Source organism: Emiliania huxleyi (genome assembly GCF_000372725.1).
Source record: "Emiliania huxleyi CCMP1516 unplaced genomic scaffold EMIHUscaffold_246, whole genome shotgun sequence".
Taxonomy (NCBI): Eukaryota; Haptophyta; order Isochrysidales; family Noelaerhabdaceae; genus Emiliania; species Emiliania huxleyi.
Window position 1 is genome coordinate 182,492 of NW_005200204.1, and position 9,371 is coordinate 191,862.

The 9,371-nt window shown below is 68.7% G+C and overlaps 3 protein-coding genes across 3 annotated transcripts in view; 2 read left to right on the plus strand and 1 right to left on the minus strand.

Annotated features, from left to right (window-relative positions):
• The window catches only part of EMIHUDRAFT_418765 (hypothetical protein), a 4,929-nt gene extending 1,941 nt beyond the window's left edge, over positions 1-2,988 (minus strand). Inside the window, exons 1-5 of the mRNA XM_005778438.1 lie at positions 2,809-2,988; positions 2,455-2,708; positions 2,157-2,385; positions 1,453-1,685; positions 26-1,283 (exon numbers count right to left, since the gene is read on the minus strand). Of these exons, the coding sequence (XP_005778495.1) occupies positions 26-1,283; positions 1,453-1,685; positions 2,157-2,385; positions 2,455-2,708; positions 2,809-2,964 (2,130 nt within the window). The 5' untranslated portion in view covers positions 2,965-2,988. The remainder of the gene's footprint in view (positions 1-25; positions 1,284-1,452; positions 1,686-2,156; positions 2,386-2,454; positions 2,709-2,808) is intronic.
• Positions 2,989-4,377: 1,389 nt separating this feature from the next.
• Positions 4,378-5,948, plus strand: EMIHUDRAFT_237225 (hypothetical protein; the record flags this gene model as incomplete). The annotated part of the gene is made up of 4 exons (XM_005778439.1): positions 4,378-4,520; positions 4,622-4,958; positions 5,070-5,279; positions 5,427-5,948. The coding sequence occupies 4 exons, from the start codon at positions 4,378-4,380 to the stop codon at positions 5,946-5,948; spliced, it is 1,212 nt and encodes a 403-aa protein (XP_005778496.1).
• Positions 5,949-7,312: 1,364 nt separating this feature from the next.
• EMIHUDRAFT_237226 (hypothetical protein) lies at positions 7,313-8,524 on the plus strand (the record flags this gene model as incomplete). Its single annotated transcript, XM_005778440.1, has 1 exon — positions 7,313-8,524. The coding sequence occupies one exon, from the start codon at positions 7,313-7,315 to the stop codon at positions 8,522-8,524; it is 1,212 nt and encodes a 403-aa protein (XP_005778497.1).
• Between the last annotated feature and the right edge of the window lie 847 nt (positions 8,525-9,371).

The following is a 9,371-nucleotide window of genomic DNA, read 5'->3' on the forward strand; positions in this document are numbered from 1 at the left end:
GCTGGATGTCGCGCGTCGCGTTGACAGAGTAGCGGTAGAGGCAGACGTACAGCACGCACAGGACGAGGAGCCACGGCACGAAGATCGGGTTCACCACGGAGACCACGACGATGGTCGAGGCGATGGGCATGATGCAGTTGATCCACTGCTGCAGGTTCATCAGCACGGTGTTGTCGCACATCTCCGTGTCGGAGGTGAAGCGGTTCAGGATCCGCCCGGAGGGAGTCGTCTCGAAGAAGGAGGTCGGCGCGCGCAGCATCGTGTCGAGCAACTGGACCTGCAGCCTCGCCGCGGCGCGGCAGCCGATCACGACCAGCACGAAGACCGAGCGGCCGTAGACGGCGATCGAGGCGCAAAAGGCAAACGCGACGTAGATCGGGATCCAAAAGTCGATGTCGTCGGGGTGCCGGTCCCATTTCGCCTCGATCCAGTACGTCAGCCAGATGTCGGTCATCGTGACGAGCGCGCGGTCGACGCAGCACATGACGGCTGCGATGAGGACGAGGCCCCGCCCGCCCCCCGCGGCGATGTACGCGCGCCACACTGCGGACGAGATCGAGCCCGTCTGCCGCTCCTCCAGCGTGCTCAGGTGAGCGCCGGCGTCGTCCTTCCTCGCGTCGCCGATCTCGACCACCGTCCGCTCGCGCAGGCCGATCGTCTGCTCGCTGAGCGAAGGCCGCTCGCCCTTTGCGCCCGCGCCGTCCGCCTCGCCGCCGTCCGCGCCGCCCGCCTCGCCGCCGTCCGCGCCGTCCGCCTCGCCGACGTCCGCGCCGCCCGCCTCGCCGCCGCCCTCCGACGCGTCCGGCTCGCTATCCGGCGCGGCGTCGAGCTGCAGGTCCTCCTCGAGCCCGGCGAGGGCGGGCAGGGCGGACGTCACCGCCGAGGCGCGCAGCTCGGCGTACGCCCCGCGCGCGAGGATGCCTCCCGCCTCCATGAGGAGGACCTCGTCCGCGGCTGGCAGGTACTGCGTCTGGTGCGTCACGAGCAGCCGCGTCTTGCCGGCGAGCAGGCCGTGCGGCCCGAGGACCCGCTGGAAGAGGTGCTTGCCCACGTGCGCGTCGACGGCGGAGAGCGGGTCGTCGAGCAGGTAGATGTCCGCGTTCGCGTAGACGGCGCGTGCGAGCGCGATCCGCGCCTTTTGGCCTCCCGAGACGTTGATGCCCTTCTCGCCGATCTGCGTCATGTCGCCGCCCGCGAGGATCTCCAAGTCGGCGCTCAGCGCGCACGCCTCGACCACCTTCTCGTACCACGCCTCGTCCATCGGCGAGCCAAACAGGATGTTGCTGCGGGGGAGGGGGGGGGGGGGTGATGGAGTGCGCGCGCGGTACTGGGCGGGGGAGGGGCGGCGGTTGCGGCGGGCTTTGGTGTGCTGGGGTCCTCTTCCGGACCACCCCTCCCCCTCGATGCCAGAGGATACCCGGGGGTGGGAAGTGGGGGCGGGGGGCGATGGACCTACGCATCGTGTCCGAGGCGATGAAGGGCGTCTGCGCCGCGTAGGCCACCGAGCCGTCGAGCGAGAAGGAGGCGCCGCGGTCCGACTCCATCTCGCCGAGGAGCGCGACGAGGAGCGAAGACTTGCCCGACCCCACCGCGCCGGCGAGCATCGTCAGCTCGCCGCGCTTGAGCTCGACGTCGAGGTCGATCAGGGTCGGCTTGGCGGGCGCGCGCGAGCTGCTCGGCGCGTCCTCCATCATGTCGAGCGGCGACGCCTTCACGCCCATCGCCACTGGGTGGGAGCGCGTCGGCTCCTCCAGCACGGGGGGCGGGCGCCGCAGCGCGCGGCGGAGGCTCGACAGCCGCACGGCCGACGTTGAGGAGCGAGCCACGCCGCCGCCGCGGCCGCCGCCCGCCGCCGCGCCGCCGGCGGAGGAGCCGACGGAGGAGCGCTTCCACGAGAGCGCACGCGTGCGCCCGCCGCCGCGCCCGCCGCCCTTTGCGCCTCCGCCCTTGCCCTTGCCCTTGCGCGGCGGCGGCAAGTCGGGCGCCGACCACAGGAAGGAGCCGCGCAGCGCCGCCGCCGCGGCCGTAGCCTCGGGCGGCGTGATGGAGCCCTCCTCGGTCGGCGTCTCGAGAACCTCGGGCGGCGAGGGCGGCGGCGAGGGCGGCGGCGGCGAGGGCGGCGGCGACGACTCTGGCGACGCCGCCTTGCGCAGCACGTCGGCGGCCTCGTCGGCGGCCGTCGGCGCGGGCGCGGGAAGGAGCGTCTTTTGGCCAATCTCCTTGTTTTTGAGGAAGCGGTTCACGCGGGTGAGCGAGATGCGCAGGTTGAGAGTCTGGATGACGATGAAGGGCAGGAAGGAGAGCGGGAAGCGAAGCTGCGTCAGGTAGGCGAGCGCAGTCATCGTGCTCGGGCCGGTGAGCGTGCCTAGGACGGCGCCGAGGAGGCTCATGGGAGGGCCCCGGCGGTCCCCTTTCCCTCCGGGCCCGGAGCGAGCGCCTCCGAATCCGACGTACGAGCCAAAGGTTCCGACGGCGACAAAGAGGAGCTGCGTCGCGAGCAGCGTGGAGAAGAGGGCGGTGATGTACCGCCCCGCGCGGATCTTGACCATCTCCTTGGACCGGATGGCGAGGAGGCGGCTCTTCATCGACTCCTCCCAGCCGCAGAGCTTGACGACGCGCATCCCCTGCACGAGCTCGTTGGTCACCTTGACGCGCTGGTCGGTGAGCTTGAGCTGCTCGCGCCGGATCTTGAGCAGCCGCTTGGAGACCTGCGCGCGGGGGCGGGGGCGAGGGCGAGGGTGGGCGCCGGGGGTGAGCTGGCCGGAGCCGGAGCCGCCGGCCTTGCGCGCTGGCCTGCGGCGAGATGACGAAGAGGAAGAAGGCCATGACTGCGATGCCGACGCCGAGCGCCTTGCCGATGAGGAGGCCGAGCAGGACGAGGTAGATGACGAACTGGACCGGCGCCGACCAGAGCATGTTGACCACCGGCGCAACCATCAGCACCACCTCCGCGTCGATGGCCATCAGCGTCTGGATCTGGCCGGTCGACGACTCGTGCACGCCTAGCAGTAAGGTTCCGAGAGGGATCCGAGAAGGGTCGCTGGCGCTCGCCGGTCGACGGCTCGCGCGCGCCCGAGAGGCGGAGGCACTTGCGGAAGAGGCCCGTCATGAGCACGGAGCGCGCGCGCAGCGCCGCGCGCGTCATCAGCATCTCCGAGTGCGAGAGGCAGAAGGAGCCGATGATCCGCGTCACGAGCAGGATGACGGCGAGCACGTACCCGAACCAGCGCTCGTCGCAGCTCAAGCCGTACTCGGTGGGCAGGGTGCCGTTGCCGGCGTGGGCGTCGCACGCCTGCTCCTCGACGATGAGCTCGAGGAAGCGGCGCAGGATGAGCGGCCCTCCCACGATGCAGCCGACGTACAGGCCGTACAGCACCGCGCTCACGCCCGCCAGCCGCAGCACCGCCGGGCGAAGCGCGCGCCCGACGAGCGGTGTCGCCTGGGGGCAGGGCTGGGGGGTTGAGGCGCGGCGCCCGAAGCCGGGCGCGTCGTTGGGAGGGCGCGCCTTGTAGCTCGACTGGAACGACGAGTAGACGGCCGCCACTTTGTCAGTCTCCATGAGCCTGACGGACGGCGGCGGGGCGGCGGGGGAGCGGTCAGCGGGCTGGCTGGCAGGCGGCCGGCAGGTGGCGGCGCGGCGGCGCGGTGGAGGTGCGGCTGTGCGGGCCGGCTGCTCCGGCCGACGGACGGGCGCGACGCAGCCCCACGCACCCTGGGAGATCCTCCTCCTCGAGCCGGCGCTTGTGCGCGAGCTTGTTGGTTGGCATGATGGCCGAGAACCAGAGGCTGAAATAGCCGGGCGGTGCGGCGTCCGCGCCCCGCGGCTTGATCTCCGCCATGTGAGGAAGTGGGGCGGGCTGGCTGCGGCGGGTTTGCGGCGAGAAGCAGGCGGTCTGTCGCCCAGGTTGCGGAACCCGGTTGTGGGAAGCCGAGAGTGAAGTGAAGTCCGGGAAGCGACCTGGGCATTTTGTTTCTTTTTCTTGTAGGAAAACCCCCCAGCATGGGAGCGGAACGATTTGTTGTTTTTGTGCGGCGCGGCAAGTAGCGGCGGCTCCTTCGTTTACCGCTACGACAAGCAGCGACTCGTAGGAGGACTCTGTCTGTCTGCTGACAGCGATCACAAAAACTCTCTCTGATCACCCTGGCCCCCAAGATCGTTTTGGTCGTCACATTGTGATCCCCGACGTCGTCGAATGTCGCCCGCCTGTCCTTCCCCCCGTTCTCGTCTCTGGTAATCTCATCCTATTGTCCCATCGGTGCTTGAGGCTGGCTACCGCCACTTCGCTCCACAACCGTCCCGCCACCCCTGCCGTGTGCGACCCCGGCCTCACCGTCTTTCGATATTGCTCGCACACCCACTCGTGCGCGCTCTTACACATGTGTCCGTACGTCCGTCGGTCCGCTATCTCCCTCTTCTCTGTGTTCCCTGCCGCGTCCCTTCGCACCGTGTACATGCATGGCCGCGTCCGCACCGCGTCCCGCACCACTTTCGAGGCGTCCTCCGTGTCGTTGTCTCCGAGGTGTGCTGTCGCTACCGCAGAAAGAAAGCGCATGCCCGGACCTCGTGCAGCAAAATTCTTTTTGCCTGTTTTGTCAGCGGCGCTCTTTCCACTGTCCGTAGGGTGTGGTTCGGCTTAGGAGACTTCCTAGCGATGTCTCAGCCTCCTCCGCCTCCGCCCTCCTCCGAGGAGTCCCTGGTCGCCCTCCGCGTGATGCGGCTGTGCCGGCCGTCCTTTGTGCAGCAGCCGCCGCTGCCGGGCGCTGCAGTCTCCGCGGCGGCCTCGTCGAGCGGCGCGGGTGGCGTCGGCGACGGCGCCCTGCTGACCGGCTGGATGGCGCTGCCGCAGTCGTTTGGCGACATCTACCTGGGCGAGACCTTCTCGTGCTACATCTCGCTCGCAAACGTCGCCGGCTTTGAGCTCGGCGCGGTCGCGCTCAAGGTGGAGGTGCAGACGCAGGTGCAGCGCGAGACGCTCGCCAACACGGCGGCGGCGGGCGCCGACGGCACTCCGCCGCCGCCCGAGGGGCTGGCCGCCGGCCAGACGCTCGACCGGATCATCCGGTACGAGCTGCGCGACGTCGGGATCCACATCCTGATCTGCTCCGCCTCGTACAGCGACCGCGAGGGCACGCGCCGCTCCTTCCGCAAGTTTTTCAAGTTTGCGGTGCAGAACCCGCTCTCGATGAAGTCGAAGACGCACTCGCTCAGCCACTCGGACGAGATCCTGGTCGAGACGCAGCTGCAGAACGCGACGCCGCACCTCCTCTTCCTCGAGTCGGTCGCCTTCTCTCCCGCCGCCGCCTTTAGCTCCGAGCCGCTCACCGGCGAGCTGGCGGGTGGCGGCGCGGCGGAGGGCGGCGCGGCGGAGGGCGGCGCGGAGGGCGGCGGGGTCGCGGCCCCCGTGCCGGCGTTCGGCTCGATGGAGTACCTCCGGCCGGGCGACACGCAGCAGTATATGTACCGCCTGACGCCGCGCACGCGACCGAGCGCAGGCGGCAAGCCGGCGAGCGGGCTGGGCCGGATGGAGGTGATCTGGAAGGGGGCGATGGGCGAGGCGGGGCACCTGCAGTCCAACCTGGTGCACCGCAAGTCGGCGCCGAGCAGGCCGCTCGACGTCGCCGTCGTGTCCGCCCCCGAGGCGGTCGAGCTGGAGGCGCCCTTCGAGCTGCGCTGCGTCGTCACAAACGCCAGCTCCAAGCCGCGCGAGCTGACGGCGCGGCTCGAGGCGGCGCTCGACCGGCCGATCGTCGCGACCGGCGCGCTGCCGCGCTCGCTCGGCCTCCTCAAGCCGCAGACCTCCCTCCCCTTCACGCTCTCGCTGCTGCCGCTCGAGCCGGGCGTGCACGCGGTGTCGGGCCTGCAGCTGGTCGACGTGCAGACCGGTGAGGCGTTTGACGTCGGACCGCTCGCGCCGCTGCTCGTGCTGGGGCCGGGCGAGGCGCCGTGACGGGGAGGGAGAGGGGGCCCCGGCGGGGGGCTCGGCGGCGTGGAGAGAGGCGCGAGCTCGGTGCGGCTTGACTGTGGCTTGAACGGGGGCCGCATGTCATCAGTCATGCAAAAACACTGCTCTCTCCCTCGTTCTTCGTCTCTTCGAGCGGTCCCTTTATAGCCCCCCGCTACCCAGTTGCACTCGTGCGACGTAGCGGGGGGCCACGACTACGTTTAAGAAACATAAGTAGTCCCGCGAGGTGAATTTTGCCGCCACAGAGGAGTAGCCCCCTTTGAAACGGCCGAGATGCAGTAGGGTCGCCGGGCGGCGACAAGTCGCTTGGGTGTTGGCTGTGATCGGCCACTTAGTGCGAATAAAGTCGTCCCGCCCTGCGGGATTGGAGGCGTGCCCTCTGGGCCCCGGCTGGCTGCCCTCGGACTGGGCAGAGGAGGCGCGGCTCGCGAGGGAGGGTCCGTGCTCGGCGTCGCACAAACGGCCGAGAGGGTCGCCGGGCGGCGAAGTCGTTTGGGCTGTTGGCTGTGATCGGCCACGGCGTGCGAATAAAGTCGTCCCGCCCTGCGGGATTGGAGGCGCGCCCGCTGGGCCCCAGCTGGCTACCCTCGGACTGGGCGGAGGCGGCGCGGCTCGCGAGGGAGGGTCCGTGCTCGGCGTCGCACAAACTGCGCACAAACGGCCATGTTTCGGTTGCCTCGCGGCGAAGGCGGCGCTCGGGTCGGAGCTGTGATCGGCCACGGCGTGCGAATAAAGTCGTCCCGCCCTGCGGGATTGGAGGCGTGCCCGCTGGGCCCCAGCTGCCTACCCTCGGACTGGGCGGACCAGGCGCGGCTCGCGAGGGAGGGTCCGTGCTCGGCGTTGCGCAAACGGCCGAGATAGGGTCGCCGGGCGGCGGAGTCGCTCGGGTTGTTGGCTGCGACCGGCCACGGCGCGCGAATAAAGTCGTCCCGCCCTGCGGGATTGGAGAAGCACCCGCTGGGCCCCGGCCGGCTGCCCTCGGACTGCTCTGACGCCTCCTACGGTTTTCGAACTTGAGTTCCCGAGCAGGCGCCCGGTGCGTCGGCCGTTTTTCGTCTCACGGGGACGGGGGGGGGGGGGGGTTGGGCAAGGGTCTCTATGCGCAGCGGGGTCGAGTCAGGGGATGGGTGTGTGGGGTGGGATTTTGGGTGTGTTAGGTGTGTGTATGGGGTGTGTGGGATGTGGGTGTGTCCGGGTTACGTTACCTACGACTTTGGGGTTTAGGGGTAGTGTTTTGGGTTAGAGTTAATCCGGGTGTGTTCGATTTTATTCAATGCGCCATTTGCGCCGGCTTTTCCACCGGTCGCCATTGCCCATCTTTCGCCGATCTGCTGCCCCCGCGGGCGGCGATGGCGGACAGCAGCGCGCCTGGCGCGCCGGCAGTGCCGTCGGATGGCACGGCTGGTCGGCTGCGTCCACCTGCAGCCGGGGTGCGCGCTCGCCCTGATGCCGCGTCGTCGCCGCTCACGAACGCCCTCCTGAAGCGCCCTGCCGACCGGCCAGCCGGCGAGCACGAGCGCGCAGCTTCTCGATCCCGCGGCGCAGCGCCGCGGATGGAGGCCCTCGGGTCGGTGGAGAAGGACCCGGGCGCATCCGCCTCGACCCGCACCGCTGAGGCGCCAGCAGTTGCGGCGCGGCAGACTCGCGCCAATTCGGCGCAGCTCGCCTTGGAGCCCATCGCGCTCTCAAATCGCCTCGAGACCATGCTCCTCGGCAACCATCCCGTCCCTGCACCTTCCAACGAGGTGAGCGTCGCCAGCGAGGTCTCCAACGGCATCATTCTCGTCGCGAAAGCTGCCGTCGACGCGCTCTTTTCGTCGCCGCAGCGCGCTGCGCTGATGGCTCTCGGGCTGCGGGACCTCAAAAAGGCTGCGCTGGCGTATCTCGTGTGGGACCTCCGCGGCGTGCTGGCGGGCGCGCGCAACGACCAGGCGGTCGCGTACGGCAAGCGGCTCCAGACGCACGCGGCCAGCGTCGAGAGGGAGCTACTCAAGTGCAAGCGGCGCAAGGCAGCAGACGGCGCGGAGGAGGCGCTTCTTGCCGTGGTGCCAGAGGCGCTGCAGGACGTGCCGACGCCGGAGGCGACGGAGACGGACAGCGAGCCCGACCCGGAACCGACGCCGTCCGCCGAGATCGAGACTTTCTATCCCACGTCGCTTTGCGACCGCGAGTGGGAGCGCTACACCTCAGCCATTGAGCAGTCGGCGGACAGGGCCCTCGCGCAGCGCGACGACGAGCTGGGAGCCTCATTTAGGGAGTACGTGGCCAGCAGCAACCCAATGCACCAGCAGACTGCAGACTGCTTACGTAAAACGGCAGCGTTGGCCCTGTTCGACGGGGAGCTCCGGTATTGGTGGCGAATGCATCGGGCAGAGGAGCGGTCGCGCAGCGTCTTGGAAGAGGAGCTGCGGGAGGTGATTGGGGAGTTGAAGCGATGCGCACGTAGTTTAGACGCATGCACCGACCAGCTGGACGATGCGTTTCGTGAGATCGACTCGCTGCGCGAGGCGCTTGCGGCGTCTCGACGTGCTTGGCCTCATGTCGGAGGCGGGCGCGCGTAGGCTCCAAGGCGCCCGACTCGTCGAGTATGTCGCGGTCGGGCAACGAGAATCCAGGCCGGCGGGAGCCGTGTCGACGGCAGCGCCATCAGGTCACCGGTGGCGGCCTCGGCGCACCCGCTGGCGTGCTGCGGCCCCGCTAATGAGCTCGCGAAGTGCGGATATCGCACTCGTGCGGCCGCCTGCTGCCGGCGCGGCCGGGCACTCCGGGAATTTATTTCGAGTACTCTCGTAAACTCGTGACGCTTGTGGGGCTAGTATGTTGTTTTCTGGGGGCGCCCGGGGCGGCGGAGTATTTTTTTGTGCGCGCGGGCGGCCGGGGGCGGCCCCTGGGCGCCAAATGGCCGATTTTTTACAATCGAACACACCCGGATGTTTGGGTGTGTAGGAAGTGTAGTATATAGAAGCTTTTTGGATGTAAAGGGTGGGTGGGGGGTAGGTAACCGCAAACGCCCACTTGGGGGGCAGGTAACCGCAAACGCCCACTTCCTTCCCTGTCGACGAGTGTCTGCCTGTTCGAGTCTGACAGGGTTTGGGGTGGAGTTAGGGTTGTGTGGGGTGGAGTTAGGGTTGTGTGGGGTGGAGTTAGGGTTGTGTGGGGTGGAGTTAGGGTTGTGTGGGGTGGAGTTAGGGTTGTGTGGGGTGGAGTTAGGGTTGTGTGGGGTGGAGTTAGGGGCGCGTGGGGTGGAGTTAGGGGCGCGTGGGGTGGAGTTAGGGTTGGTTGGGTTAGGGTTAGGGTTAGGGTTAGGGTTAGGGTTAGGGTTAGGGTTAGGGTTCGGGTTAGGGTTAGGGTTAGGGTTAGGGTTAGGGTTAGGGTTAGGGTTAGTGGCTCCTCCTGGTCGTCGGTATC